General features: G+C 36.4%; 1 protein-coding gene across 1 annotated transcript in view; it reads left to right on the forward strand.

Annotated features, from left to right (window-relative positions):
• Positions 1-20452, forward strand: part of SLCO1C1 (solute carrier organic anion transporter family member 1C1) — a 60877-nt gene that overhangs the window by 24521 nt on the left and 15904 nt on the right. The window contains exons 8-12 of the mRNA XM_019807318.2: positions 5046-5170; positions 8471-8617; positions 10398-10496; positions 12249-12494; positions 13517-13681. Coding sequence (XP_019662877.1) covers positions 5046-5170; positions 8471-8617; positions 10398-10496; positions 12249-12494; positions 13517-13681 — 782 coding nt within the window. The remainder of the gene's footprint in view (positions 1-5045; positions 5171-8470; positions 8618-10397; positions 10497-12248; positions 12495-13516; positions 13682-20452) is intronic.

Consider the following 20452-nt stretch of genomic DNA (forward strand, 5'->3'; position numbering starts at 1 on the left):
GAAGAGAGTGGCATGATATAGTCAAAGTGCTGAATGGGAAAAATCTGCAGCCAAGAGTTCTATCCAGCAAGGCCACCATTCAGGATAGAAGGTGAGATAAAGAGTTTCCCTGATAAATAAGAACTAAAGGAGTTCATGACCTTTAAACCAGCTCTTCAAGAAATTTTAGGGACTGTTTTAGGACAAAGGAGACTAAAAGTAACAAAGACAAGAAAGGATCAAAGAAATTTCCAGAAACAATGATAAAACAAGTGATAAAATGGCAATAAATACATGTGTACCCATAATTACTTTGAATGTAAATGGACTAAACAATTAAAAGACATAGGGTGTCAGAATGTATTTTAAAAAATCCGTCTATATGCTACCTCTGAGACACTCATTTTAGACCTATAGACACCTGCATATTGAAAGTGAGGGATGGAGAAATATTTATCATGCAAATGGATGTCAAAAGAAAGCCAGAGTAGCAATACTTATATCAGACAAACTAGGCTTAAAAACAAAGACTATAACAAGAAACAAGGAAAGGTACTATCTCATAATGAAGGGGACAATCCAACAAGAAGATCTAACAATTGTAAATATTTATGCACTCAACTTGGGAGCACCCAAATACATAAAACAATAACAAAATAAAGGAACTAATTGATAATAATACAATAATAGGGGACTTTAATACCCCACTTACATCAATGGACAGATCATCTAAACAGAAAATAAATACAGAAACAGTGGCTTTGAATGACACACTAAACAGATGGACTTAACAAATATATTCAGAACGTTCGATTCTAAAACAGCAGAATACACATTCTTTTCAAGTGCACATAGAACATTCTTCAGAATAGATCACATAATAGGTCACAAATCAGCCCTCAACAAATACAAAAAGATTGAAATCATACCATGCACCTTTTCTGACCCCAACACTGTGAAACTAGAGGTCAACCACAAGAAAAAATCTGGAAAGACAACAAATACGTGGAGGCTAAATGACATGCTACTAAACAATGAATGGGTCAACCAGAAAACCAAAAAAGAAATGAAAAAAATACACCAAGACAAATGAAAATGAAAACACAATGGTCCAAAGCTTTTGGGATGCAGCAAAAGTTATTCTAAGAGGGCAGTATAGAGCCATAAAGCCTACCTCAAGAAGCAAGAAAAATCTCAAACAACCTAACCTTACACCTAAAGGAGCTAGAAAAAACAATAAATGAAGCCTAATCCCAGCAGAGTGAGGTAAATAATAAAGAGTAGAAATAAATGATATAGAAACTAAAAAAAAAAAAAAAAAAAAAAAAAAAAGAAAAAAAAANACAATAGAGTAGATCAATGAAACCAGGAGCTGGTTCTTTGAAAAAAATTAATATTACTATACCTCTAGCCAGACTTCTCAAAAAAGACAAGAAAAAGGACCCAAATAAATAAAATCACAAAGGAGAGGGGTGCCTGTGTGGCTCAGTTGGTTAAGTGGTTAAGTGTCTGCCTTTGGCTCAGGTCATGATTTGAGGGTCTGAGGATCGAGCCCTGGATCAGGCTCCCTGGCCAGTGGGGAGTGTGCTTCTCTCTCCCTCTCCCCCCGCTTGTGTGCTTTCTCTAATAAAGAAAATCTTTCAAAAAATCATAAAGGAGAGAGGAGAAATAACTAACACCACAAAAATATAAAAAATTACAAGAGAATATTATGAAAAACTATATGCCACAAATTGGACAACTTAGAAGTAGATTAATTCCTAGAAACACATAAATTATAAAAACTGAAACAGGAAGAAATGGAAAAGTTGAATAGACCTATGACCAGCTAAGATACTGAATCAGTAATCAAAAACCTCCAAACAAAAATCCAGGGCCAGATAGCTTCACAGGGGAATTCTAAGGAACATTTAAAGAAGAGTTAATACCTATCTTCTCAAACTATTCCAAAAAATAGAAAAGGAAGGAAAACTTCCAAAATCATTCTATTAGGCCAGCATTACCCTGATATCAAAACCAGACAAAGACTTGGCTAAAACAGAGAACTACCAGCCAATATCCCTAATGAACGTGGATGCAAAAATTCTCAATAGAATACTAGCAAACTGAATCCAACAATACATTTAAAAAATCGTTCACCACAATCAAGTGGTATTTATTTCTGGGTTTCAAGTGTGGTTCAATATTCAGAAATCAGTCAGTGTGAAATACCGTGTTAATAAAAGAAAGGATAAAAACCATACGATTATTTCAGTAGATGCAAAAAAACCAAAAACATTTGTCAAAGTACAACATCCATTCATGATAAAAATTCTCAACAAAGTAGGTTTAGAGGGAACATACCTCAACATAATAAAGGCCATCTGTGAAAAATCCACAGCTATCATCCTCAGTGGAGAAAAACTGAGAGCTTTTCCTCTATGGTGATGAACAAGACAGGGATATCCTTTCCCACCAATTTTATTCAGTATGGTGCTGGGACTCCTAGCCACAGCAATCAGGCAACAACAACAACAAAAATAAAAGGCATGCAAATCATAAAGGAAGAAGTCAAACTTCCACTATTTGGAGGCGACATGATACTCCATATAGAAAACCTGAAAGACTCCACAAAAAATACTGCTAGAACTGATAAACAAATTCAGTAAAGTGGTAGGGTACAAAATCAATGTACAGAAATCTGTTGCATTTCTGTTCACCAATGGTGAAGTAGCAGAAAGAGAAGTTAAGGAATCAATCCCATGTACAATTGCAGCAAAAACAGTAAGATACCTAGGAATAAACCAAACCAAAGAGGTGAAAGACCTATACTCTAAAAACTATAAAACCCTGTTGAAAGAAATTGAAGATGACACAAAGAACTGGAAAGATATTCCATCCTCATAGATTGGAAGAACAAATATTGTTAAAAATGTCTATCCTACCCAAAGCAATCCACACATTTAATGCGATCCCTACCAAAATACCACCAGCAATTTTCACAGAGCTTGAATAAACAATTCTAAAATTTGTATGGGGCCACAAAAGACCCCAAATAGTAAAAAAAAAAAAAAAGAAGAAGAAGAAAAAGAAGAAGAAAGAAAGAAAGAAAAAGGAAAAAGAAAAAGAAAAGAAAGAAAAGAAAAGCTGGAGGCATCACAGTTCTGGACTTCAAGTTATATTACAAAGCTATAGTGATCAAGATAGTATGGTACCAGCACAAAAATAGACACATAGATCAATGAAACAGAATTGAAAATCCAGAAATGAACCCACAACTATACGGCCAACTAATCTTTGACAAAGCAGAAAAGAATATCCAGTGGGAAAAAGTCAGTGTCTTCAATAAATGGTGTTGGGAAAACTGGATAGCAACATGCAAAAGAAAGAAGCTGGACCACTTCCTTACACCACACACAAAAATAAAATGGATGGAAGACCTAAATGTGAGACCTGAAACCAGAAAAATCCTATAGGAGAACATAGGTGGTAACCTCTTTGGTATCAGCCATCTCCTTTCTAGATATGTCTCCTGGAGCAAGGGAAACAAAAGCAAAAATAAACTATTGGGATTTCAGCAAAATAGAAAGCTTCTTCACAGTGAGGGAAACAATCAACAAAACTAAAAGGCAACCTATGGAATGGGAGAAGATATTTGCAAATGACATCTGATAAAGATTATTATCCAAAATATATAAAGAACTTATAAAACTCAACACTCAAAAAATGAATAATGCAATTTAAAAATGAGAAGAAGACATGAATAAACATTTTTCCAAAGAATACATACAGATGGCCAACAGACGCATGAAAAGATGCTCAACATCACTAACCATCGGGGAAATACAAATTAAAACTACAATGAGATATCATCTCACACCTGTAAGAATGGCTAAAATAAAAAACACAAGAAATAACAGGTGTTGGTGAGGATGTGGAGAAAGGACAAACCCTCTTGCACTGTTAGTGGGAATGCAAACTGGTGCAGCCACTGTGTGAAAAACAGTATGGAGGTTCCTCAAAAAGTTAAAAATAGGATGACCCTATGATCCAGTAATTGCTCTACTAGGTATCTACCCAAAGGATATAAAAATACTGATTCAAAACGATACATGCACCCCTATGTTTATAGCAGCATTATTTCCAATAGCCAAATTATGCAAGCAGCTCAAGTGTCCATGGACTGATGAATGGATAAGGAAGATTTGCTATATATACACAATGGAAAATTACTCTGCCATCAAAAAGAAATTTGTCATTTGTAACAACATGGATGGAGTTAGAGGGTAGTATGTTAAGTGAAATAAGTCAGTCAGAGAAAGACAAATACCATATGATTTCACTCACATGGAATTTAAGAAGGAAAACAAATGACCAAAGGGGAGGGGGAGGGAGACAAGCCAAAAAACAGACTCTTAACTCTAGAGAACAAACTGATGGTTGCCAGAGGGAGGTCGGTGGGGGGACAGGTTAAATAGGTGATGGGGATTAAGGAGTGCACATGTGATGAGCACCTGGTGTTACGGGAAGTGTGGAATCACTATATTGTACACCTGAAACTAATATTACACTGTATGCTAACTAACTGGAATTTAAATAAAAACTTAAACCCCAAAGCCCCACATGTCATCATCAGTTCTCTAGAATCAGCAATGCAGTTGTTCTAAATTTACAACTCCAAAACCTATGTGCAAGACCATAGTTTTTAAATTATTTATTTTCTGCTGACTTAGAGATAATCATGATTTCATAAAGTGTTGGATATTTTTTCTTCAGGGGAGCAGGTGATTTAAAGTCATTATTTTTACATTAAGATGAACCTTTGTAAATGATTCTTACTGTTACTTTACTACACCGGGTAATTGGTTCAGATATGGTGGAATACCAATGAACCAGACTTTCTGGCAGACTTTCTCGCTATCTCTTTAGGTCCTGCTGTTAAATGCTGATTTGGTTTTAGTGATTCAGATTCAGGGGTAGCTGCAAACTCAAACAGGTGCCCTAATGAATCATGTAGTGTGTCCATATAATATTTTTAACATGATGTTAAATGAGTCTGTAGTAAAGAAAACATTCTTTTTGTACAGGTACAGATATGAAAAGTATTCTCCTTTCTCTAATTCCACTCTCAGCCTCTCTCCATGTTCCTTGGAGTCAGACAATCAATTACCTCACTCGGTTATAGAAAAATCACAATCCAAAAGAAATGATGGTAAGATGATTTTTTTTTACTTCACTAAGAAAGCCTTTTTAAAAAGACTTTATATGTGCTTTAGGATGGACAAAAATTTCTGTGATTTTTTTTCTGTCAAAAGCTTTACTACTTAAATTGAGATATTATAATGCCATAAAAATTCCTAGAATATAAGGCAGTATATGATGAGATCCTAAGAGAATAAGCAGAGATTCAAATCTTATGGAAAGAGGCACTAATTGCCAGTGACTAAGAAAAGCTCACAGTGGTTCCAAATAAGGTGGGCAGTCAAATCAGGATAAAACTAGCTTGGCACATACAAATCTCAGTCCATTGCTCAGATCTCAATTGAGAATCTGTTTCCAGCTCCTTTTCATCAGAATGACAAAAATTTAATCTCAGTTTGTCCGTAACTTTCACCCTTTTCCCCCACGGGTTGCTTACATTCTAGGGAGCTTACATAGTAGCAAAGGGGGTAGTTGTGGGAGGGGCCTCTTGGTGTTATCAGTCCCTGGTCAACTTAAATATTTAAAATCCCTCTGACCACAGTGTTTGGTCACACATGTCACTTTAGGGCTCTTCTATATCTACCTTTATGTTCTTTTCAGCACAGCAGCTGTCTTTGATGTAGAGGTGACAGTCTTGGAAGCTCGGAAATAGTTTTATTTTCCACACAAGACAGGGTGCAGGGATTTTTGTTAGAATGTCTAGAGTTCCACATGGCTGACACATATACCATAGCGATGCATTGTATGAACTACCCTTGGGAACATGGGAATCATCTGGAAACCCTTTGAGGAGCCAAAAGCAGGGATGTTTAGCCACAGTGGACAGCCGTCTCATCTCTTGGGTCTTGTTACTTTCCTGGGCTCTGCCTGGCCACGGTGGCATAGATTCCCCCTGCTCATGGAGTCCACACATCTCCCCACAGGTGTCCGCCATGTTTCTAGGATGCTACAGAAGCAGGATCTCAAATGCCCTCTCTCCACTACCCTTCAGCATTGACATGCTCTGCACTTCCTCTTCACCACTCCCACCTCACTCCCTGCTCCTAGCCTCCAGATTGATTTCTGTATAGGTAGTGTGGAAGCTTCTCTTTTATCTATAGCATAAAACCTTTTATTTCCCCTAGTTTCCTTATCAGTACTTTCTTTTGAGAGGTCTTTTTCCTGAGCAGTGAACACTTGAGGTCTGGTTATTTGAATGAAGGGAAGGCCAGAAGATTAAAGAAATCTAGAAATATGAGAGGAGGAGGTAGGGAAGATGTAATCTTGTAAAAAGTTTATCCCATCCTGCTATATGAAAAAAGCAGAAAAGCACCCTTTTCTGAAGCACTCCTCTTCTGAAGAAGAGGAGAGTGTAAGAGGAGAGTTTGGACTTTTATCTCTACATGGTGTACAGTCATTGAAGGTATTTTGTTTTGTTTTGTTTTTGATAATCACTAAAAATATAAATAGCAATACAACTAATTAGGAAATATTTAAACCTTTAATGTTAAGAAGAGAAACAGGGTTTAGAGGCAGGAATTAAGATGTTTTTAATGTAAAGAGACAAGTTATTAGACAGATATACAGTAAAAGACTCACAACTCAATCTTCTTCTTTCTTTTAAATGAGGTCCTGCTCCCTCATAGACCTATGTGGACATCAGACATAGTGAGCACAAAATTCATCCTAAAAATGATAGTGAGGTAAATATAGGGCTCTTCTCAAAAATGCTCCATGTACAACTCTCGTTTCCCCCACAACACTGGAGAGTAGAGCTGTCCAGCAGAACTCTCTGTTCTATATCTATGCTGTCCAATACAGCAGCTATTAGCCACATGTGACTGTTGACTACTGTGTTATAGCTACTGTGACTGAGGACCTGAATTTTTAATTTTCTGTAACTTTAATTAATTTACATTTCAGTAGCCACAGGTGGTGTGTGGTTACTACGCTGGAAAGCATAGATCTAAGATGTCTTCTCCTATCTATAAGACTTCCCTACCAACAGGCTTCTTGGGATCACACACGTTAGGGGTAGAAGAGCCATTAGAATCATTTTTTTTTAATTTTATTTTATTATATTGTGTTAATCACCATACAGTACATCCCCAGATTCCGATGTAAAGTTTGATGCTTCATTAGTTGCGTATAACACCCAGTGCACCATGCAATACGTGCCCTCCCTACTACCCATCACCAGAATCATTTTTTTTTTGAAAAGGAATTCACATTATATTTGATGGAGTGGAATGGAAATCCACAGAAGATAAATAAAAAACGCTTGGTCACTTGGCTACATTTTCAGAAGAGGCAGAGTTAGAAGCAACACGACTCCCCAGTAGTCTTGTCTGTCACACAGTCTGACTCATCTGCACAAAAGAATTCACCTCAGTTCTAAATAACCCATATTTTACTTTCAAATTTTACATAAAGGGCTACTAATAAGTGGAAATAACTCCTACCTCATAGAATTATTAGGAGAATTTAATTTTTAAAATGCCTGCCAGCCACTTAGCCCAGTGCCTCACAGAGAGGGAGCACTCAGAAGTGGTGGATTGTCGGAGATAGAAAATAGTGTCACTTTTATTAAAGTGATTAGACTCTTCAAAGTGTATTTCACTTGTGATATGGGAGTTAATTCTCCAGCTTCACATGATTATATCAAGACATGACTTCTATAAAAGCATTTAAAAATTGTTAGCTTTGAATTTCATTCTAAGAATACTGCCGAAAAGTTATTTTTGTTGGAATAGTTATACTACTAAAGCATAGGGTTTTAAATTTTTATGTGAAATTAGTTTCCTAAACTTGAGCTCTAAAAGTGGTTATTCACTGTCAAACAATTGTGATGCTCCCCAAAGTGAAGTATCAACCATAAAAAATTTTGAATCTCAGATAAAACTTGGTCAGCAGTAAAATTACAAGTGATTTCTGTTGAAAAATAGAAATGTTTAAAGATTAAGGGAAGAGAAGTCTTCATTCAAAATTTTGTGTTTTGTCACAGGCAGGATATTTAATGTTATTGGAGCACAGGAATTCAAAATTTCAGTGTAAATATAGAATAAAAAAGAGAAGAGAAAATAAGAAACAATGTATCAGAAAGAAGAATCAAAAGAGTTCCTTGGTCAAAATCTCTAGGGGATTTACATTGCCTAAAACATTGAAGCCAAAATATTTTCCAAACTTGCTCTGACTCCTATCAAATTATGTCTATTGCAAATTTCACTTTTACATCCTAGTCCAATTTTAGGACAGCTTGTAGAAATGCAGAATAAATATTTAACTTTGATACTGATCTAATTTCATTCCTCTTGTTTGCTCTCCTTTCAAGAATGTGAAATGGATGCCAGCTCTTCCATGTGGGTTTATGTTTTCCTTGGGAACCTTCTTCGTGGAATTGGGGAAACTCCTATTCAACCTCTAGGCATCGCCTATCTTGATGATTTTGCCAGTGAAGACAATTCTGCTTTCTATATTGGTAATGCCTACTTCATTCATCTTCTTGGGAAGCAGGGTACCTGGTTTTCTCAACTCCATTCCAAACTAAATAGGGCATGGAAGTTTTTATCCTTCAGATCCATTTCCTTTATTGAGTTCACATGTTTCTGAGGGCCACACTGAGGATTTTGATGATGAAGAAACTTGGAATTAGAAGGCCCAATCGCATTAGGGAAAGAACATCAGACTAAAAGGAAATAACTGGAAGATCAACAGCCATGATGTATGCCATGATTGTGCAAATATCTTCATGGACTTCAGAATTCATAGGTTCTTTTTACTGAATTAATTGTACTACTGAAGCATTTAGGCGTCATTTATATTTATTTTTTATTTTGTTTCCAGAGCCCTAGAAACTATTTCCCATCTTTAAGCCCTATTTAAAGCATTTTCTTCCTATGAGGGATAGGCAAGGAATTCTGAGTTCTCAATAGCAGGTATGAATGGATAAAAACACAGGAAGGATGAGAGCAAGGCCTGAGGCTAACCCTAGTCTGGAATATTTGCCCATAGATAGACCAGCAGCTAAAATCACACACACACACACACACACACACACACTACAGCAAACTCAAACTCCAACGCCAAATGCATCTAAGCAGCATTTATTGAGTGCCTCTTATGTCTTGGAAACTAAATTTTTCTCCATTTCACACATCAGTCTTGATTTCTTGGGGTTCTGATTTTTTGAGGGCCTGGCCTATAAGGACAAGATTGAAATTCACTGAGAGGGGCTGTGACTAGCTCCACAGTATTGTTCTGCCCTGGCCATGTGTGCAGAACTCCAGAGGGCTCTCATTACAGTCAGGAAGGCTGTGATTAGAAACAGTTACCTGCTCTAACGGAAAAGTGCAGTGTAAATCAGGACCTGGAACAGAAGTTCTCTCACGTGTGCCAGGCAGTCACTCGGGACTAGAGGAAAGGTAGCAAGCCGAGAGATGCGTGTGGGTGTCAGGGTGTCCCCTTCCTGCTCTCTCTCTTCACCCCCTCTTCTCTTCCGGAAAGGATCTGGTAACTGCCATTTACTCCTCCTCTTAATTTAAGTTAATCTGCCAGCGATATGTATGCATCAAGCTCTGTGACGAAATGAAAGGCAGATGGGACATACTTTACAGGGAAGAGCTACCTTTCTGGTAACCAGAAGCGGTGTTGTTTAAGCAATCTGCTCCTGTTTCCTGTTGACGCTGCCCAGGCTAGTCATGATTATTCTAAAGAGCACCTCTCTGCACGCCCAGGTCTAGCTCTTTGGCTGGCTGTGTTCAGGAATCTGCATAGCTACCACTCTCACAGATGGTCCCACAGACTCTGAATGCATGCACTTTTGCACTAAGGTGGAAGAAATCAATTTTAATGTCAAAATGACTCTTATGCTTAACCAACTAGAAAAAGTTTTGAAGGACTGTCAAAATGGTATGATTCTGATTTTTTTTTTTATCAGTAGGGAAATCTAATCCTAACGAGTAAAGTTTGCTTCATTTGGGGGAAGTTATCTTCCTCAGAATGTTGGTGTTATTTCCTTGCTAAGAGGTAATTAACGCCTTCCAAGTGTTCATTCTTCTTCCAAAACTGAAAAGGACTTATTTCCTGATTCAATAAGGTTGAAAAATTGACAAATTAAGCACACTTAAATGAAGAGTTGATGAAATATTTTCAGCTACTAATTGGATCTCACTCCTATTTCTTGTTTAAAATTTTATTAATTTACAAAAGCAGAGAAATGACAATTTTTTCTTTCTTTTTTTTTTTTTTTTTTGGTACAGGGTGTGTGCAGACGGTTGCAATTATAGGACCCATCTTTGGTTTCCTGCTAGGCTCATTATGTGCCAAACTGTATGTTGACATTGGCTTTGTAAACCTGGGTAAGGAAGTTTATTTTTATTTATTTATTTATCTTAGTCACTGCAGTTTGTTTGTTTTTTTTTTAATGGGGATGGTGTAGAAAATATCAAATTCCCTTTTTATAAAGTGACAGGATGGTAATCTTTCATAAAATGAAAATAATCCGCTGAAAATCTGTCATTGATACATTCACCACATGCATTAATAAATGGAATATGAAAAATAGGCAGTGGTTAGAACTGGATGACCCATGGTTCGTTATTCAGGTGTATCCCTTTTCACTTCTGGTTGGCCACTTCACATGCATTCCAGCATAGTTAAGACTAGAAACTGTGGCTTCTTGTTGGCTCTTGTTGGTTCAGGTGGAACAACATGACAGACACATCAATTGATACTGTATTTTCTAGACTTGCCAGGAAGATCAAGAATTGAAAGTCTTCTGGCAACCAAAATATGTTCATTACTGTACAAATCTTTTTCAGGTGGAGGCATATGAGAGTGAGCCTACTTTACTCTTTAGGAGAGTGCTTGTGGAGGGAATTAATGGGGGACCTCATCTTTCTGTAGCTATTAATGTGCTCCTTTCCTTGCGAGATGTACCTTCTAGATATGCACATTACTTTTCTTTCTTTTTTAAGAAGTTTAAGAAAGCATCTAGAAACAAGAAAAGTTTCATTTTTAAAAATTCTGAAACTGCATTTTGAAGTCTTTGTGTGTTAAAATTAAATGCATTCCAAAAATGGTATTTATTCCTTCATTTATTTATTTGTTAACCTCATTAATTTTGCATCTATTCTATCCCAGGTGCTATTCTACCACAAAATGGTGGACAAAATGGTAGTTGAGCACCTCGACTTCCTGGGGTTTTAAAATCCAGTCATGGAGATTGATACAGCTAAGGAAGTGTAGGTGTGATGAGTGGTACAGTGGGAAACTGTTAAGGGGAAGCAATGAAGATACAGTGATGAGCCAGTGTGAACGTTTTACTAAGTATAATGTGGCAATTGAGCCTAGTTGTCAAAGAACATGTATTTATTTCATTGTTCTCACAGAGGACGGTGGAGGTATTCTATCATAAGTTTTATGGGTTCTTATATAGGAAAGAAAAGACACTTGATTTAGTTCAAAAAAACTTCATCACTACTTACCTTTTCATCAAGTAAGAAATGGGGTCAAAAATAAAGTTTTGATGATGAATAAGATATTGACATTTTATTTACACATACAAATCTTGCTTCAGACCTAGAATAGCTCTGAAGTATTACTACCCATCATTTAGTGAATAACATTCTGAGTGTTTTAGACTAGATTGGGACCAGAATGTGTAGGATATAACTCTTTCTTTGAAAAGAATCTTAGATGTTCAATATGTGGACGAGATGCAAGTGGTGCTGATGTTGGGGAGCCAGAGGAAGGCTTGGAGTCCCCATAATTTTCCCTCACAGGGTTCTTGCTTCCTGTCATGGGCCAGGGGGACCCTCGGTAGAACCCCAGGGTAGAGTAAGACCCCCTTCACCAGGACTTAGACTCTACATTTTAAATCTAAGGAAGAAATGAAGAAATGCATCATGTTCCCCAAAAAAAGCACCATGTTTCCTTCAAAAAGCAAGATGATGATCATATCAGACTAGAAAGTTATCATGCATGAATTATTAGGTATTTTTATGATGTGATAGAGCTAATGATAGGATTTTTTTTTATTTTTTAAAGAGGCTTATTTCAACTCACTGGCTTTGCTGTATGTGCTATTAGGCATCCTCTCTGTCTTTCAGATCATGTAACCATTACTCCAAAGGATCCCCAGTGGGTAGGAGCCTGGTGGCTGGGTTACCTAATAGCAGGAATTGTAAGTCTTCTTGCAGCTCTGCCTTTCTGGTGTTTACCAAAGAGTCTGCCGAGACCCCGAAGGAGAGAGGATTCCAATTCCTCCTCTGAGAAATCCAAGTTTATCATGGATGGTCATACAGACTACCAAACGCCTCTTGGAGAAAAGTCAAAAATAATGGAAATGGCAAGAGGTGAGCCAGATTCTCCATGATTCTGAAGCACTTTCAGTTTTCCTGTTGAGACTTTGTAGGGAATCTGTAAATAATACCCCTCTCTCCCCATCATTTGTTCAGAAACATTGAGAAACTATAAAGGAAGCAGAATTGAAGATTACAAAGTCAGCTTTATTACTGGAGAGTGGATTCAAAACATGACCCAAAGTTTTGGTAACCTTCTTGCTGACATTCCCACCCTTACACCACTCAGGTTAGACCTGGCAGTGGCCCCTATCTGGGATTGTTGCTTCCCATCAGTGTGGATGGACAGAAAAGAGTGAATCTTCAGAGCCTGTGGCTTTTTAACAGATGAGATTCAGTCATTTGACAAATGTGTCAGTGCATGTTCCCACCATTGATCAAAGGAGTGAGTGTGGTGTGGGGTACAAGGCCAGAATACTAACATGAATTCCTTCCATGTAGAAAAAGAATGGCCATGAGAAAGACTGGTCCCCCACAGTTGGGCCCAGCAAGCAAGATTTATAGGAAATCTTCACATTTCAAACTCTTCAGCTGAATAATAGGAAGAAGGGAGAATGCCAAAGCTCATTTCTTACCCTAAAGTTCATTAAAATAAATGGAGATAACATTCATGTTTCTTTCTCCATGACCATGATGCAAGTTTGAAGAGGAGAGACTAGAAAACTGAAGTTCTTGATGTCCTGCCAATGACTTTGAGCTCTGTAAGGAGGGAGTATTCTTGTCCCTCTTTCCTTCTACCCATATCATTGGCAGGAACGTGTTCCTGTCTGACACCTCTAACTGTAATCTGAATTATATGCCTGTAGAAGTGAGTGCCTGTGTCTAGACATGAACCCGACAGATCTCAGCCTTGACTTGTGCCAATGCTTCATTTCATAGTGTGTATGTGCACCATGCCATAACTGCTCCTAATAACTGTGGCAGTGGGACTCGGCCGGCAATGCCGTGGTGCCAAGTCTGTCTTCTGCCAAGTGTAACACTATCTTTAATTACTCCATGTTACTTTTGCCTTATAGATTTTCTCCCATCACTGAAGAATCTCTTTGGAAATCCATTGTACTTGTTATATTTGTGCGCCAGTACAGTTCAGTTCAATTCTTTGTTTGGAATGGTGACCTATAAACCCAAGTACATCGAGCAGCAGTATGGGCAGTCATCCTCTAAGGCCAACCTTGTTATCGGTATGCTCACCTGTCCTTCACGCTTGCTCCTAGGCACTATCAGATACGTCTCGTTAACCGTTAGGCGTTTTAGAGAGAGCTGTTTTTACGCTTTGACTAAAGGTGATTTATGGCATTTTAGATATGAAGTCAAAAAGTGAGTGAAAAAAAATCTAGCAGAGTGAAAAATATCCAGTTAAAATACTGAGGTTGTCTGTGGTACAACTTTGTAGCAAGGATTGTTCACAACTGTAAATGAGTGACCTTGAGACTATTACATAAATCGAACATGCATTTTATTAGGAGATTGTGATGCTGGGTATGTGTCTTTCAAGTGAAGCCAAAACTTCCTAACAGCGGCCATTTTACCTGAAGAGTTTCTAGGATTATAAAAAGTGAGTATTCAGAGAGGTTAAAAGGTGTTCATTGCAAAACAAGGTTTGTTTTTGCTCAGAGTTAAAGGACTTTTCTGAGTCCTGGCATCCAGGTTATTCAAAGGGGCTATGTTTCTAGCTTAGCAGATCAGTCAACAATGAGAAAGCTGCTAAAGGACAAAGAAAAGTATGAAGAAATGAATGAAGAGGAGCCAGAATGTGTAGGTACATGAACATGGTGCTTCAAGTAATTGGATACTTTTAAAACCTGGATTAGCTCCCTTAGTCCATGAGAACATCATTTAATGCTTCTGTTTCAAGACATAAATATATTTTATTCCTTTGGACATATTCCTTAATGGTAGGAAACTCCAAAGATTTAAAGACATTTCTTCTTCATAAAATATTTTAAAATCGTTCTATGTATCTATCTCTGAAAGAAGCCTCTGAACTTATTTCAGAATATGGAATTGTCCTGTAACAATCCTGGATAACGGGCACTTAGCAGATGCTAATTTAATTGACTCTTCAGACTATTCTGCTAAATTATAAATATTAAAACTATACCACTCAGCTTTTACTTTAACATTAATTGGTTCAAATTAAGTTAATTGTATGATTTAATGGTTGACCTGAAGAAACATTTTACATTTTATTCCCCCCAAAACCCTCTCCATGCCCATCAGTGCTTTATACTGACTTTAACAAGAACGGAAGAGAACTAAAACCTTAGGAGATATTCTTTTCATTTTATTTCAAAATCTCCTTTGTGTTTATTGAGCTATAACTTACAAGCAGTAGTTAACTCTCCAGCCCCTAAATGTGTAGCTCCGCTGGATAAATGTTTACACAAAAATCTAGGTAGTAACTATCAGCTAGAATATGGAGTTCATTTCAGAACCACAGAGGGCTCCCTCAAACCTCCTCCCACTCCATACGCTTTCCCAGAGCTAATAATTATCCTGTACTCTGTCATCATAGATCAGCCTTGCTGGTTTTTGAACTTTATACAAATGGAATAGAATGCTGTGTACTCTTTGGTGTCTAGCTTATTTCAATCAAAGCGAAATCTATGAGATTCATTCATGTTGTGTATAACAGTTTGATCTTTTTCATTGCTGTGTCATATCCTATCACATGAATATACCACAGTTTATTCATTTTATTGTTGGTGGGCATTTGGGTTGTTTTCTGCTTTTGACTATTATAAATAACACTGCATGACCATTTTATATGTATTTTGGTGGGTGTATACACAGCAGTTTTTCTTGGCTGTATCTTGGATCAGAACTGCTGGGTCATAGGAAGTATGTATGTTTAGATCCAGTAAATATAACCAAAACATTTACAATAGGGTTGTGTAAATTTATACTCACACTAGAAGTATAAGAATGTTCCAGTTGCTCCCACATCCCTATCATACTTAGTATTGTCAGTCTTTCTCATTGTAACTATTCTTATGGGGTATGGTGATATCTTATTATAGTTTATTTGCATTTAACTGATAACTAATGATGTTGAGCACTTTTTTGCAGGCTTGTTGGCCATTTCAACATTCTCTTTTGTCAGTTATGTTCAAATTGTTTGCCTTTTTCTCTTGAGCTGTCAGTCTTTTTCTTATTGATTTGTAGGGGTAGGTATTTTTTTTTCTTGATACGAGTTCTTTATTGAATATATGTGTTATAACTATTTTCTCACAGACTTTCAGTTCTTCTTTTCACTCTCCTAATAGTGAGCTGCTTATTTTTAATCAAGTCAATTTTCCAGTCTTTTTCTTTCTCATTAGCACTATTTTAAACCTGTTTTAAGAAATCATTGTCAAATCCTAAGGCCACGAAAATGTTTTCCTAATATTTCTACTAGTAGCCTAAGTGTTTTAACTTTCACGTTTAGGTTATGATACATTTCAGATAGTGGATTTTTTTTTAAAGATTTTATTTATTTATTTGAGAAAGAGCACAAGTGGGAGGGAGGGGCAAAAGGAGAGGGAGAAACAGATTCCCAGCTAAGCTGGATGCGAGGCTTGATCCCAGGACCCTGGGATCATGACCCAAGTGGAAGGCAGATGCTTAACTGACTGAGCCACCCAGGTGCCCCTGGTTATAATAGATTTCAATTTATTTATTTATTTATTTTTGGTATAATGTCAAGAAGGTCAAGGTTCATTTATCAAAATGAAAATGCCATCTTTTCCCCATGATTTGCAAGTGACGCATCTTTAAGTGTATGTTTATTTCTTATTATTCAATATGTGCATGGCACTTAGAGTTTGAGGGCATTTGATTTTGGTGTCACTAGAATGATAAATACATTTCTGGCTTCCAATTAAAAACATTTATTTCATAAAGAAAATTAAAAGCATTGTTTGGGGAAAGATATTTATAATAGAAAATGAGATTATATGTAATCTCATTCCTTTATTAGGTAGAAAATAAATGAAATACTTTTGCCTATAAAATTATTTTTAAGAAAAATTAGCACAGATGAAAGAACTTGAAATTCTGAGAGATTCGATGGCCTGCCTAATTGCATACATATATTATGATGTAGCCAGGAATAAAATTATTTCCCCTGAGTTTTATGTACTCTCTGGATATAATTATTTTTGGAAAACTGACAAGGAGAATCTAATAATTCTTTTTTAAGTTGTGGGCAATTGATTTCTTTTAACCATAATTCTCTGCACACTCAGATGGTCCCTGAGATCCAAGCTCATCATCAGAATTTTTTGACTCATCTATCAAGGTTTGCCTGAAATTCCAATTCCTCATAGTTTTTATCATGTCGTGTCTATGTATAATTCAAGTACTTTTGTGAGAGATAAGTATTAGTGTCTAATGATTTTAATCATTATAGCTAGGATTCTTTTTTGAATGCATCTTGGTTTCACATTAGTTAAGTATGGAAAAAAAGCAGAGTAGGGGTAAGTGGGAAAATGAGTCAATATCCATAATACTTACTTTGATTATCTTTAGAATAGTGAAAATAAATGCATCAATAGGTTGAAATAGAGATTAAATAAGATCTATAAAATGCATCGTAAATATATATAGCTGTCATTCAACAAATACTGTTCTCTCACTTCTTTCTCTTCTTTTATCATATTTCTCTCTCTTTTCTCCTTCATTTTTTGGGGGGTGGGTTGGGAGAGGCTACAAAGAGTCATCCTTTCTGTGATAAAATAAGTGAGAAGCACAAAGAAAGCACATTTCCCCTCTGCTCTCACAGAAGGCATTTGACATGACATGGCAGAAAGACTAAACAGAAATTTTCCTTGTGTTCAACGGCCAGTTGTTACAATGATGATTTATTTTTGTGGTACATGTTTTGCTATGTTGGCCGTATTTCTAAAGTTTAGAAATAATGTTTTCTCATGTTAACTACCTTAATTTTGCAAAGAAAATTAAAGAAAAATAAGCAACAAAAATGTTTCAGATTCAGAGAGTAGGAGGCATATGGCAAAATGATTTTGCTTTTTCTAGTGTGTGGGTTTTTTTTTTCCCCTCATTGCAATTTCCACTGGAAGAAGTTTAGATAGATAACTTAATTTTTCTCCTTTTTTTTAAAAGCTTCTCCTATGTGAAAATGAACTTATGTTTTGCTTTCCTTCTTAATACACAAATTGCAATTATTTAGTCATTTTTCTTAATTTCTTGGAGTTTTTTTTTTATTAAATAAAACAATACCTAGTAGACATGATACATTGACATTGACTCTCATTGACAACAATGATTATCATTCTTCATTCTTGTAGATGTTACACAGACAAATAAGGAAAAGTTATGATAATTCTTTGGGGTAAGTTGCTTATAATAGAAAATACTAATTTCTTGTGGCTAAGCAAGCATAGCAAATTAAATATGTGTTATGATGTGTTCTAGAATTAAGTCAAATTATATTAAAAATTTGTGAGAAAATGGAAAACAATATTAGTTTGTGAGGCAGAAAATTCTTTTATTATACTGAAGAAAGATGACTAATTTTACTTCTTTGTCTACACCCAGTTGGCTACATGAATGTGAAAAGTCCCATAAATTTTTCCTTGCATTTATCTCTCTGTAAAATTCAAATTTTAATATTTATATCTTCTAACATTAGCATAATATTGCGAAGGTCCGTTATATATTACAGAATTTTACTTTGCTGGGAGAAAAGCTCTAAAACATCCCAAAGTACAATTATTATTATAGCTTATTATTTCATGTTAATGGCGAAGGCTATCATACGTTTGTATGGGAATCAGAATTCCCAAATTATACTGTAATTGAACTGTCCATCTTAAAATATTTTACACAAGTTTCATAATTCCTGTATAGAACAGTAACAAAGAATAAGGTCTTCAGCTTGAATGAGTATACAGAAGTAACAACACATATTTTTTCTTAAATTTCTCCTAGCTTTCCTGTTATTTGAGTAAATACATTAAATTCAAAAGAAATACATAAATTGAAACAAATTGTGGCTGCTGGTGTAAATTACAACTAGTATTTCCATTTGTAGTATTTAGATGGTAAACGTTTTAAGACCAGCACATTTTATGGTGTGAGTGAAAAAAAGTGCGTAATGAAGAAGTCACAGTGAAATTTCTACTTCATTAGATGACTTAAAAATGCTTAAGATGAGAGAAGAGAAGCTCTCAGAGGCAAGCAGCACATCTTATTTGATGTTCAGGAAATCTGCTATCAACTCAGCTTGGCCCAGCATAAATAGCTTACAGATCCTAGGGAATTTGAAGGGGAGAATCAAGCTGACAGTATATTTGAAATGTACTACTTCTGTTTTACGGAATCGTGTTATAATTCATTTATTCTGAAATAGGAAAGTAAAATATCCAGGAGAAATGTTATATGTGGATAAACTAAAGTTTAGTCATTTAGCACATTTTTATGGAAAACTGCAAGGAGCACAGGATATGATGGTGAGCACAGTTTTTGCCTTGAAGGTGAGATTGGAGGGTGAGGGGTGGAAACCAGATAAGCTAACACATAATTGTGACAAGGACCAAGACTGCTGCCTATGGGACCCTGTGCAAGGGCCAGAGGCAGAGGGAGGAAAGGGGCTTCTGATGACCAACTCATGCACCCTGATGCTAGAGATGTCCCTGGAGGCACCATATGGCTGGTGGAGATTGCAATAAGTTTCTAATTAGGAGAAGCCCAGAGAACTCTGGGAGAACAAACCTTATCTTGGAGTCAGAAGAAAATCCTCTAGAAGAAGGTGTTAATACCTAAATCAAAAGCAAAATGATAAAGAGGTGTTACAATATGAAAATGTGGGAACTAGGGTGGTGTTTTGAAAGGACGTGTATCATCCGAAGCAGATATCTTGTACAGAAAGGACTAGAGCCAAGAGAACACGTGAAACTTTCTGGAAGTTTCATGAGAACACAGGCCTCTAAGAGGAGGTCAGTCAGGAGAGGATATTCTTGATTTTTAACATTCTGTACTGAGGGAGCAACGCCCTTAGAATCATCTCAGGCTCTTCTCGGCCAGATCAGGGTGGGGATAGTTTAGTGGAAACCCACATAGCATGAAGCTACGAAGGGTATCAAAGGATATCCTTTATGCTCTGACTCCTTATGTCCCAGGTTTGGATTGGTATTTTGCAAAATAAATGAAATTCTAAGTACATTCTCTCAAGGTTTCAATTTAGAGTCTCGTTTTCAGTAGATGTGTTTTTTATAAACTGCTTTTGGGAGATAGACTTGAAAGAGAGAATAGGACTCTGCCCCTTTTGTGTAAGTCTTAGGTCTATGAGAGGGAGATTCAGTCAAGTACTATGAATATGTGTATGTAGAAATAGGGACTCAAATGACACACACCAAATCCATGGCAAAGCTTAGCTCTTGAGAAGGAAGATGGAATCTGGAACAGAGAAGGAATCTGTTTTATATATCTCCATATTTAAAAATCAGAAAAATAGGGAGAAAATATTAGCATTTATGAACTCAGGTCATGAGAAACCATGTTTGTTATATTATTTTCCATTATATTCTCTCTTTTTAAAAATAAATAATAATCTGGTTCCTCTTAGTTGAGATTTGGCTCTTTAGGGGCCCAGGGTACATTCATCTCTGCCACTTGTTACAGCTACAAACCTCAGTTTAGCTCTCTTTTTTTTTTATTTCACCAATTTTGTGTTCTTGCCCCCTTCAAGGTGGGTTGATTTCTAATGTGATCTAGTTTTAATTTTAACATTTACCAATTTAAAATCTAACCAAGAAGTCACCAAAGAGCCTCTTTCCCCACCTTTTCTAACACAGACATGTTCCACTCCACCCATCCATCCCAATATTTTCATGTTTGTGAATCTGATAGATTAAAATGCTAGTAACAACTTAATTGAACGATATTTTTGTGCCATATATTGTGCTAGGAACTTTTCATGTTACCTCAGCACTATTTTTGTTCCATATTAT

Source organism: Ailuropoda melanoleuca, chromosome 16, assembly GCF_002007445.2.
Source record: "Ailuropoda melanoleuca isolate Jingjing chromosome 16, ASM200744v2, whole genome shotgun sequence".
In the NCBI taxonomy this organism is placed as follows: Eukaryota; Metazoa; Chordata; class Mammalia; order Carnivora; family Ursidae; genus Ailuropoda; species Ailuropoda melanoleuca.